Consider the following 13,270-nt stretch of genomic DNA (forward strand, 5'->3'; position numbering starts at 1 on the left):
AAGCTGTATTTGACATAGTCTGAAGTCAGTTAAAATATTTGCATTATAAATTATTTTCTAGAAGAGTATCATTTTTGTGATTGATGATTATAGCTAAATTAATTTTCTTTAAACTATAACAACTTAAAATCTGTGGTTGTAGAGAAACAAAAATATATTTTAAGTGATGTTCAGGACTTACCACCTCCTCCTCCAAGGAGACTGGCATTTGCTGTTTAAAAAAAAACAAAAGACATTAAATAATATATAAAGATATAATATGCCCGATAGTTTAATAAAAAGATAATAATGATCGTATCTCATAAACACACACACTTTTGTATAAAGACAGCCTTTGTAACTGCCTGATAATGGTATGAGAATTAAAATATCATGCTATTTTATCTCCTTTTTCTCTTCAAATAACTATTTTCATAATATACTTCCTTCTAATAAAATGAAGTATATATTGTGATCCTTTTGTTTTCCATTTTTTATCTAAGTTAATCTTCTGAGTTCTCCATTTTATCAAGTAGAGAAAGAACAATGTTATTTAGACAATTTCAATGATTTCAAAGGACAATGTAACAAAAAAGTATAGTAATTTTAATTAAATATTATCAAATAAAGCTATCTCAAAACACTTTATGGTAAGAACTCTTAAATAATAATAAATTTGTTACCTTTAGCATTAATGTTTTATTTAAAGGAAAGAAATTTTATTTTGTCAAACAATGTTTTGACATTTCTTACCCATTATCCATTGTTCTAGCACACATATCTATAAAAGCCAAATAATAAGCAAAACATAAGTTAATTCCATTTTTCCTTTTATTGAATTTATTTGGGTGACACTAGTTGACAAAATTATGCAGATTTCAGGTGCACAATTTCACAATACATCATCTGTACACTGTATTGTGTGTCCGCCATCCCAAGTAAAGTCTCCTTCCATCACAATTTATCCCCCAGACCTTCTTCCACCTTCCTCATGCCCCTCCCACAGCAATCACCACACTGTTGTCCATGTGCATTAGTGTTTTCTTTTTTTATTTCTTTCTTTTTTGCTCAATCACTCTACCCATTCCACTCAGCCAAATGCTATTTGAATTTTTTTCAAGAGGTCAAATTTTCAGAAAATTCCACGGCTGGCTTCTGCTGAAGTATTAAGCAACCTTATGTCTATATTTATCTAGTCATTGTAACAGTCAAAGAACGGAAGTCAATATAAGGGCACTGAGCTGTATTCCATGATGTTCTTATGTATCATAAGCATCATCTCATGCCATTAAAAGGAAGGAGGCAGGGAGGGAGGGAGGGAGGAAGGGAAGAAAAGAAAAGAAATCCTGTAGCTATATAAAGAAAGTATGTGGCAACCAGGCTCCCTTTCTTTCTGGAGAATCCTGAGCTACCAAAACATTAAAGAAGTCATTTAGGAAAGGAGTGGAGGACTGTAACTTGAATTTAGGATGCTGTCCACAGGACCAAGCATTTCCACAATTAAGAGAAGTTAATATCAGAGTGTTAATGATTTCATCAATAAAAAAATGGATCATTTTAAAAGCAAATGCCTGTATTATTATTTCAGTGAGGTTAAATATGTGATGGTTTAATTATTGCAACACTAAAGAGAATAAATATCATGAAAGATGCCTGGAGACCAAATGCCTTTGCAGGCTTTTTCAGTATTCAATTCTAGAATATTAAATCTTGTTTTCAAGCACAGGGCTATCTCATTTGCTGCTTCTGCCTTACTCTTTGTGCTTTTGTCACAACATGGACTAGCAATCCCATTATTCAACCATAAACAAAACTCACTTGTGATGTCATAAATTGTCTGCCACCCTATCACCTAAGGTCTCCAAACCCCTCTGACTCACAGTAAGAAAGTACATGGTATTTATACAGATGATAGAGGGGACTTAATGTCCTGCCCCAAATCAAACGTTTTAATTATTGAATGGGTGACTTGTTGAAGGAGCATGGGAACAACTATTGCAAATTCTACTTTGGTCCCGTACCCCTTAGTGCATAGAGAAATTTCACGATCAACTTGTTTCCTGGCTACTCAAACATTTTCTAAAATCTTAACTACATACATTTATAAAGCTGCATGACATTTAACACTCCTGTTGATTTTTTTATTTTTATATTTGAGTGAGAACTACTTCCCTATCTATAGGTTTTCTGAATCCCTGAAACTCCATATGTTATCCTCCAATTTTCAAATATTTCATTTATAAAGAAAAAGGTATTTCCAATAACAAACAATGACAATCACAAATTGTAGCTTTTCACTCAAATTATCAGGTTCAAAAGCACAATATAGCCTACTTTTACCCAATGTCATGCTCGATGAAGGTGGAGGCTGCCTGCTTTGTGAGCATAGCCAAAGGCCCATCTGTTTAATCAGGCACTTATCCAATAGATGTGGGTGGATGAGTGGAAGTAGGTGTAGGAACTAGAAGTCCAGTCTGGAGAACCATCAAGCCAATTTATGTTATACGTGTGCTCATGTTTAGAGAAGCATATCTGTTCACATATTAATCTCAACATAGAACTGTTTTATAAAATTGTGGCATTCTACATAATTTCAAGTGTGTTATCATTCATGTAATAGAATCTTAATCTAAGCTGCTTAAACATATTCAAAGCAATTCTAATAACTAATGGATAATGTTTTTTCTAAACAACTCATCAAATTTAAGTCTACTTTATTAATTTGTTTTCTAAATATAAGAAACTAAATATTTTCTTTATTAGCAAAAATATCAGGGAAATTTTCTTCAATAAAAATAGGCAAATAAAAGTAAAACTTTATTAAGATTTCTAAGATTACCCTCAGAAAGCACACTATACACCATATAACTGATTCTCAACGTTTATTGGTCTGGTGGGTTAATATTAGTTCTTCTTTTTACAAAAGTTAAAGTGACTTTTGTATGTCTAAAATTAATAATAATTTAATTTCTACCTGCTTATCTCCAATAAATTGAGGTATATCCCAATTAGATAGGAAGCCCCTAAAGATAAGGTCTGATTTTAATAGGCCTGCGTCTAATGAAACTCTCCATACAAGTTTTCTAATGAGATAATACACAGGTTTAGTCTAATTTCCTTTTTTTAAATTTTTTTATTAATTTCTTCAGAAAGAGAAAAAAGAAGAAAGGGAGGAAGGAAGTAGGAAAGAAGTAGGAAGGGAGGGAGAGAGGGGAAGAGAGAGGGACAGACACAGAGAGAAACATTGACTATGTTGCTCCACTTAATTATTCATTTTTGGTTGCTTCTTGTATGTGCTCTGACCAAAGATGAGAATCGCTACCTTGGCGAATGTGACGACACCCTAACCAATAGAGCTGACTATCCAGCACCTCCAGCTTCTTTATTGACATAGAAGAGGTTTGTTTTGTTGTTGTTTGTTTTTTTTTTACTAAAGTGTGTGGAAAGAGCAAACTCTTGTCCTTTTTCTTCCTGAAAAATTAAGGGCTATTAAACAAACCCAAAGTATATTTAGAAATACTTAGTGATTAAAAATGCATGAAATATATTTGTCTCTAAGTCCCTTGCTAGAGAAAATTTTTGGACATGCCTCAAGTTATCCCTAGAGTCTCACAGCAAAGGAAAAAGAGAAAATAAACAAAGAAAACTTGAAGTTTATGAGCATGATGCCACTGCTTCTAAAAGAACATTTTAAATTCTCTTCTCTTCGCATGTTTACTAACATTACTGTACTCGCATGCATATTTTCCTAAATAAAATGCACCTTCAATTACTAGAGGAGGCAGAGGAAAAAGTCACGCTGTAGTGTTGTCTCAAAGATTGAGTCAATGAGAAACTAAAATAAGCCATTCTGAGTTAACAACTCTGTGCATTGCACTTTTTCCTCCACCCCCAATAACTATTGAAATGACTCAACAGTTCTACTGTTTATAAAACAAAAACAACATTAAATATAAAATGGGAGGAAGGGTTACCTATATCTGATTTCAAAATGACAAGTATAGAAAATGTACTTATAATACTCTAAGCAAAAGGTTAATTATTTAAAGTTTTAATTATTTAAAGTTTATGAAAATTTGTTTTTTCCCATATGAACTCAGCTTGGAAAATTTTAATTAAAATTAACAAATTTCTATAAGAGTTAATATTCATTTTGAAATTACCAAAACCAAAAAACTGAAAACAATGTAGAAATCCATTTCTTGTGAAAATTAGCCTAGATAAAAAGTGACCATGGTAGTTACAATAGTGTTGTTATTTTACATTTGTCTCAAAGTACAAATAGGATATTACTCTATCTCTTCCAAAAAAAAATCTCTTAAAGAAAAAACCCTCTGTTTGTGATGGGGGACGGCGAGTTTATCTTTTTAACAGTATAATTATATTGTTAAAATTGTAGCCCTGACTGGTGTGGCTTAGTGGATTGAGCATCATCCTGCAAAGTGAAAAGTCACCAGATAAATGACCAGTCAGGGCACATGCCTAGGTTGCGGGCCAGGTACCCAGTTGGGGGTGTGTGGGAGGCAACCTATTGTTGTTTCTCTTCTACATTGATATTTCTCTGTTTCTCCCTCCCTTCTCCTCTCTCTAAAAAGTAAACAAATAAAATCTTTTTTAAATAACATAATTATAATTAACTATGGATAAAACTATAAAAATGAAATGAGTATAAGTAATCTTCTATTACTGGAAGTTTGTAGGTGGAATATATGGCATAACATTAGAAATGTACAGCAAAGCTATAACTTATCAGACAACTACAGCCCTTCACCTCTAAAATATCAAAATCATTTTTAGGCCATACAAGGTAATGAAAAAAATAGTGAATAAAGAGCCAGGTAGTCCCAGCTTTAATTCTGCCCCACTTACTAAATAGCTAGATAATGCAGGCAAGGCATAGCCAACTATCTTACCTTCTTCCATCAGGAAATTTAGAATCAATCAGGTATGAAAATGGGTTTCAAGCAATTCTAAATCATAATTAGAAGAGACTGCACCTCTGATGTGAGAAAGATTTGGAGGCTAAATCAAGGCTCAGTGGAAAAGAGAACTATGATCAATTAATGATGTCGGTCAGAGTCAGAGTGTGACAGGGAGAATCCAAATGGCAGCACACGTGCCACATACCGGGGAACACTGGATCAGATGTCTCCTCTTAGATTTGATAGATTCCAATGCAATGAAATTCTACTCAGTAAGGCTGAAAACAAAACTGCCAACCTAACATATGCCAGCATTATATTTTAACATACCTAATAATTCCTGCAGTTTATGAGTCTAAAATAATCCAGTCTGTGAAATAATAAGATCTGGGCGAGGTAACCCACATTGAGTATGAATCAAATTGGACTGATAAGTATTTGAAACTATTTTTTTATTCCACTCACCTAGCAATTTCTATTATCTCTATGGTAATTATTTGTTTTCCCACTCCACTTCTACCCCCACCAAATAGTCTGTCAAACAAGCAACACCCTGGGAGGCTAGTCTTTAAACATCGATTAAAACTATTTGTGCAGGGATTTTGTTTGCTTGTTATCATTATAATATAAATTATAGTTATTTTCATCCTAACAGGTTCCTGACCATCTAGTTTAGTTTATTTATTCTGCTTTCTTATTACAATAGAGCACATGGTGGGATGTCAAAACGATTGTTGGCAAAAACTTCCCCTGGAGCTAGCTCTACTGAAAACATCATTTCATTCACAATATGTTATCTATTGTAAAACACACACAAAAAAGCCAAAATATCAACCTTTAGTATGGCCCACATTATATTCTCTACACTTTGAAACTCAAAATAGAAGTGCTAAAAAATCTGTTAAGATTAAAATCCCAAACACATGCATAACTGTAGAACCACTTTATACAGGCAGCAACCACCTCAACTGACAGCTGTGGAAATAAAATCTACACAGACAGATACAGTCATCAATTTGGCAACAGTGCTCTGTTCATGCTTTACAAGATTTACACCTTCTAAACAAAATTAACAGAATGCTAGAGGTTTGGGGCAATGCTATATATAATTTCCTGTTTTGAAGCTGACAGAGAAAGAAAGTTAAGCATAAGTTTAACTACCTCACATGTAGAATCCAGGCTTAAACACATAATCAATACTTTACATTTCATACTGACTGCAGAATTCAAAGGAACTATTGATTATTTGAGAGTCTATATGGTTCATATAAGTTATAATGCAAAATAGATAAAGCCAAAAATAGAGTACAATGAGCCCTGCTGTTGATAAATAGGTGAAAAGGCATTGGGAATTGCAAACTTACTTGGCAGTATTAACAAATAAAACAAAACAAAATTACTCTGGTTGAAGCATCAGAGAGGAGCTAAAGCTGTCCCTGCTTTGTCAGTCTGGCTTTCCCAGCTATAATTCGGGGTACTCAGTGACTTCTAGGAATACTGTGACATAGGAGGAAAATCATTTATATTGTCTAACTCCTTCTTTTTACAAAGGTGGAGAATTAAAGAAGATCAAAGATATTAGGTAACTTGTCTAGGATCAGATGCAGAATGAGAAGAATCCACACATGCTTCTATGTACCAGTCACCCATTTTGACACTGTGTTTTGAATCAGCTGTAATTTTGTAATTTTGGTAGTGATAACACAGGCTCGGTTACAAAAATGGGATTACTTAAATAACCCAATCTATGGCTTTCTAAAGAATGAACAAGCATGTCTAAATAGGGAAAAAAATGAGTTCAAATATATATTAGCTTTGTGGTTGCAATGATATGAGACACTTGAACAGCAATTTTAAAGTGTTTTGACAAGAAAGGTTTTGAATACAAACCAATTCTCAATGTGAAAAACAGAAGATGTACGTATATGAGGGAGTATGATATACTTTTAGCTGGATGAAAACATAAGCCTGAACATGCACCCTCATTTACATACTTCTTGGAGAAGCTAATTTGTTTCAATAAAACCAGATAGCACCTTTGGAAAAAAAACTGTTTTGCATAGTTTCCTTATTTCATCTTTCTTGCAATATTATGGAATCTTTTTTCTCTCCAATAATGAAACAGCAAGTGAGTTTTAAAAAAAAGGTTTATTTTAGATTATACTTTAAACAAATAAGACTAAAGAACTATTCTCAGTCATAGAAAATAGATGGGAAGACTGAGGCAAAGAAACTCAAAGGGAAACAATGCAAGTTTTTAGAAGGAAATGCATAGGATTGCCACCCTTAGAACACATATTAAACTATAAAATCCATGAAGGTAGAGGTCATGTTTGTTGGTATCAACAATACCATGCACAACTATTGATGGAGAATAGCTACTGAGTAATATTTGTTAAATGCATAACTAAGGAAATGAATGGAAAGTAGGAAAATGAGAGAGAGGGGAAAAGGAAAGTCGTATTTCTGGGATGGGTAAAAGAGTTTTAATAATAGATAATAACTCCTTCAAAATTTTACAGCCAAGTGAGACTGTGCCAGCAGGGAGCCAAACAGATCTAGGTCCTATTCCCCCCTCCATCATTTTTCTTGAGAAAGTTCTTAAAACTCCAGTTGATTACCTAATCTACTGAATTCTCTTTTTTTTTCTTTCAGTTATTTGGTAATATAATAGTTATAGCATAGGTTTGCTGAGAAGAGGAAGGGTAGTAACCTATGTAAATATACTTCATGGTGCCTGGCAAATGCTATGGCTCAGTAACTGTTAGCTCCCTATGACTGTGGTCACAGTGCTACTTCTGGCACTAAAGCTAGAAGTCAACAGAAAACCACTACTAATGAAAGCATTCAGACCAATCACTTTGAGGGGGTCAGGACCATCTTCATCTTAGAGAACTACAATCCTCTGCCCTCACTCTAAGATGTCCTGTGCTATACCCTCATCGGAGTTTGGAAAGACACAAGGACTTATGCACAAAGGAGAGTTAGAAACAAGGCCATGTCCAAATTATTTTTTTAATTCTGTCTTTGGGCTTAGATGAATGAAAAAATAATTCTATAAGCCCATAAAGAAAATGGATTTCAATATTTTGCATACTGTAATATTTTTTTCCACCTCCTAAGTTGTTTTGATTTTTTAGTTAAAAATAATGTTGGATATTTTGTGCCAGATAGCTTCTATTTACTCCTCAAGACCTACTCTCTACACTTCCCCCTGTTTTATGCCCAAAATGATCCATATAGATGACATCAATGGATCCCCTTACCCTCTGGCTCTGCTTGGGTTCAATCAAGGAGCACTGGCAGGAAATGGTGGGAGAGATGAGAATGAGTTCAAGGTTTTTATTTCCCTGGTTCACTCCCTGTAAGCTTACCTTGAGCTGACTCTGTCCTTGAAGAAAGGTCACTACTCTTATAATATAACTTCCTCTCCTTTTGGGTGCTGACATTTCTCCCTCCACTGATCTCTTTGAACTTAGACTGGTAACAGCTGTGCTATTAGTAGCCTCTGGTTCCTGAACGATCCCTTGAAATTCATTATACCATACCTGGATCCAACCCTTTTACTTACTCCTTCTACAAATAAGCCACCCTTGAAGTATTGCAATTTGCTTGTGCCAAAGTTCCTGCTGGAACCTTGATTGAACAGATATGGTTTATACAGACTGATCACAACTGATGGCTAGCCTAAACCTCACATTCCTTCTCAGGCCACCTCTCTTAGTTCAGAACTGTTATGAGAATAGCTCCTCTTTGTATAGTTTCCATTTGAGAAATAATCAAGATAGCAGAGTAATATGTTCCATACTAATTAAAAATATAATATATATAAACAATATAAACATTAAATAGAAAACCACACATACCCACTTGAACATGTGAATCGAGACTTTTACTAAACAAACTCAATTTCTCTTGTCTATTCTTTTCCATACTTTGCTTCTAGTGTGTGTGTGTGTGTGTGTGTGTGTGTGTGTGTGTAACTACACACTGGTGCTTCTATAGAAAAATCCTCCAAAGTGTTTATGGGTAAAAGAACACATGCATTTTCCAAATTTAAAAGTTTAATACAATTTAAAAATTTGTATATTAAATAAGTCAAACTTAGCAAAAAGTTAACATTCATAAGTATATCCTGTAAAGCACAATCATAAAACATCAGTACCACTTGATGTGTGCCACCAAACAATCTGTATCAAAATGTCGGTTCATTGAACTACTTCTGATTTAATGTAAAATACATCAGTGAAAAGTTCTTATTTAAACCTTGAAAAATATTCAGTCTGAATTTATCATGACTTTAAACATGTAAATTTTAAAATGGTCCATTTTTAACGTAAAAATAATAAAGCCATCTCAACTGATAGTGAGCCTCCTTAACTACTTGATCGTTTTATGTTTACTAGATACAAATTGTAACATCTTCAACTTCAAAGCAAACTAAAAACTTGGCTAGAAAAGATTAGAGAATGAAAGTTTCAACTGTTTTCTAATTAAATTCCTTGCAAATTTAAAGTATACTTCAGAAGTTTAAAGATGAAGTGGTTCGGATGATATTAACTTTATTAGAAAGGTATGTAAAGGAAATTTATCAAAAACCCAAACAAATGTAAGAATGTTTCAGTTCAACATGGATTTCAAGGCTCAGTATAACTTTTTCTTTTTTATTTTTTCATATTTATTATTCTTTTTTCAAAATTTTTATTGTATGTTTTCTATTACTATTTATGCCCCTTATACCCTCTTCTACCTTCACCCATTCCCTCCCCCCATATTCACTACATTTGCCCATTTTTAATTGGATTTTTTGTTTGTTTTGGTATTGAATTTTATAAATTCATTATAAATTTTGTATATTAATGCCTTTGCAGATGTATCAGCAAATAGGTTCTCCCCTTCAGTGGTTTGTCTTTTTATTTTGTCAATGGTTTCCTATGGTGTGCAAGAACTTTTTAGTTTGATATAGTTCCATTTGTTTATTTTTTTTTTCTTTGATTTCTCTTGTCTGAGGAGATGTTATTTGGGTTCCTTTCCCAGTTCTGGTGCTCCAGGCTAGAGAGCTTGGGGCAAGCTTGGGGTTAGACCCCACACTTCTGAGGAGGAACCACCCCAGTCACTGAAATATCTCTCCAGAACTTCAGCTGTTGCCTGTGGGAGCCCAGCCAGCCCTCTCAGGCCTCTACACTTCCTACCAGCCTTGAAGTGGTGATGTGGTTACTTCCATAAGTCCCTGGTTATAAGGCTTCTCTCCACCTGGTGTTCAGTTTGTTATTCACAATGATTTTTCTATAATCTAGCTGTAATGCCAGTTTGCTCCTGGGTATAGGTTAGTGTAGCTTCCATCTTTTCTTTTTTTTAATTTACTGTAGCATATGAAGTCTTTCTCTAACAGTGCCAATTTGACTTATGTTAAATTAAAGAAAATTCAATGGAACATTTTTCCATTTTTTCTTTCTTTTTTTAAGATTCTATTTATTTTTTATGAGTGATGGGAAAAAAAGGAAGAGAAAGAATGAGAAACACTGATTGATTGCCTCTTGAACTAGGATGCATCTGCAACCCAGGCGTGTGTCCCGACTAGGAGTCAAACCAGTAACCTTTTGCTCTTTAGTATGACACCCAACTAACTTTTTTTCCAATCTGAACGTATTGTTTTAAAGCAAGATTCTTTTTCCAGTTTGTTAATACCTTGTTATAAAACTAAAGTGTGCTGGGTCACAGAGGAGCTGACCTGGCTTTCTATTCATCCTAACATAACCCTTCACTCATCCAGTGGGTATGATCTAACTCCTTGCACCAAATTTGGCCTTCTGACATAACCAACTTATGAAAAATTTAAATGAGCTCTTATATGATTCATTTCTATGAGAAAGTCATGCTTTGAGTCAGCAAGCCAGTGGACAAGCTGACACATATTTTACTAAGTGTATGAAGGTAGAAAATATGTTCATTACCGTAACCAAATAAAGGCATATATAAACAGATCATGATGACAATTTTCTGGGCATCTATTATTTAATAAGCCATGTTTGAATTGATTTGTATATTATCTATCATCCTCCAAACAACCTTGTAAAGCGGGAATTTCATCTGTTCTGTAACCAATGAGGAAACTAAGACTATAGTGATACTAAATTGCTTGCCCCAAAATCATATGCTGGAAAGTAAACATTTAACCCCATGTCTGAGCCCTTTCATCCAGTATCTAACAGATTATCTTTATAGCACACAAGACTATTTCCTAAGGAATTGTTCCGTTTCTCCAAAATTATTTCAAAATAGGTCAATATCCAAGGCCAATGTTAAATGATATATTTAAATAATACTAAATAACACTAATGTCAAAAATAGGATTGTTATTGTTTTAATCTCATTAGTGACCAGAATGGCCAGCATTTACACACATAACACAACTTAAAATTATAAAATTTTAACATACTTAGTTAAGGCCCTGGCTGATATAGCTCAGTGGTTTGAGCATGGGCCTGCAAACCAGTGTCACTGGTTCGATTCCCAGACAGGGCACACGCCTGGGTTGCAGGCCATGTCTCCAGTATGGGGTGCACTAGAGGCAACCACACATTGATGTTTTACTCCCCCTTTTTCTCCCTCCTTTCCCCTCTCTCTAAAAATAAATAATATCTTTTCAAAAACTCTTTAGTTGTACATTCCCCATGTCATTTACTGACATTATTATACAAATAAGCAAATTAGATATCATTAAATCTGCATTGTCTATAAAAAACTCCTTTGAAATATTAAATTTAATAATCTCATAACATTCAAAATAATTGACATTCAAAAAGACAAAAATTCTCAGTATTATTTTAGGCAACATGAATATAAATACATTATATATATATATATATCAATGAGGCAACATACATACTTAACAAGGCTTTGACTTAAGATAAGTTAAATTTACCAAAACAATAATAGTACTTTTAAGTTGGGTTTCAATGAGTAAATAAAAACTACCTCCTTGAAGTTTTGTGTGCTTATAGTGCAGTACACAAAATAAAAATAGATATATGCTCTCATTTTCCTAATCTTTAAAATATTTTATCTATTTATTTTTAGAGAGGGGGGAAGGGAGGGAGAAAGAGAGGAAGAGAAACGTTAATGTGAGAGAGAAACATTGATCGGTTGCCTCTCACATGCACCCAAACCGGGCACCAAACCCAAAACCCAGGCATGTGACTCGACCAAAGATCAAACCATGACATTCGTGTTGTGGGACAATGCCCAACCAACTGAGCCACACTGGTCAGAGCCATTTTCCTAAATTTCTTATCATTAGCACTCTTCATCCTTGAATTTAGGATTATCAAATAAAGAAATGTTTTTGATAACTTGAAGTAACAAATCAAAACCATAATAAATTTTATCCTTCCTAAATTACACTAGCCTAATAATTATATTTCAAACTTTCATTATTATTCAATCAAATTTTATACTTCCAACAATATAATAAATACATTTTTATGTTTATATAAAATAGATGTATCAAAAATCATCTCTGAAGCATGGAAAAATGTAATTTGATCAATATCAAGTTTAATCATTTATGAATAAAAAACACTCTTTCTGTACACAGGAGACAAATTATAATTTGCATCCTGTGAATATCAAAAAATACCAATTACTTTTGTTATTAAAATACCATTGGGCCAGCTGTGGATTCTATAATAGAGATTAGTTTTATTCTGTTGCTTTCAAAAAGCACTGATAACTAATCTCAGACAAAAGTATTATCATTGGAAAGATCTGATTACTGACTAAAGAGGTTTTTAAAAAATTATTATTTAACAAATCTCAAGGATAACTAAATGATACCAGAAATAGTTGCATTTTCAATGTCACTCTCAAATATCTACAGAGGTTACATTCCAAGACCTCTAGTGGATGCCTAAAACCTTGGATAGTGTAGAACCCTATACATACACTATGTTTTCTCCTATATATGCATACCTAGGACAAAGTTTAATTGATCAGTTAGGGACAGTAAGATATTAACAATAATAATGAGTAATACAAATAGAACAATTATAATAATATACTGTAATAAGTTATATGAATGTGGTCTCTGTCTCTCAAAATATCTTATCGTACTATACTCACCTTTGCACTTAATGAAAGCACTTTATGGCTTTTCTTGATTATACCCAAATTGATAGCACCACTAATCTTGTGCTTTGGGGTCATTGTTAAGTAAAATAAGGATTACTTGACACAAGCACTCTGATACCAAGACAGTGGATCTGATAAACAAGTCGGCTACTAAGTGACTAACTGTTGTAGAACACCTAGAGCACAGAGGCGCTGGCACAAAGGCATGATTCACATCCCAGGCAGGACACCAGAAAGGC

The 13,270-nt window shown here is 33.7% G+C and overlaps 1 protein-coding gene across 1 annotated transcript in view; it reads right to left on the reverse strand.

The window, feature by feature from the left end:
• Positions 1–13,270, reverse strand: part of MACROD2 (mono-ADP ribosylhydrolase 2) — a 2,132,804-nt gene that overhangs the window by 1,624,861 nt on the left and 494,673 nt on the right. The window contains exon 4 of the mRNA XM_036009551.1: positions 182–211. Within this exon, the coding sequence (XP_035865444.1) occupies positions 182–211 (30 nt within the window). The remainder of the gene's footprint in view (positions 1–181; positions 212–13,270) is intronic.

This window comes from Phyllostomus discolor, chromosome 9 (assembly GCF_004126475.2).
Source record: "Phyllostomus discolor isolate MPI-MPIP mPhyDis1 chromosome 9, mPhyDis1.pri.v3, whole genome shotgun sequence".
In the NCBI taxonomy this organism is placed as follows: domain Eukaryota; kingdom Metazoa; phylum Chordata; class Mammalia; order Chiroptera; family Phyllostomidae; genus Phyllostomus; species Phyllostomus discolor.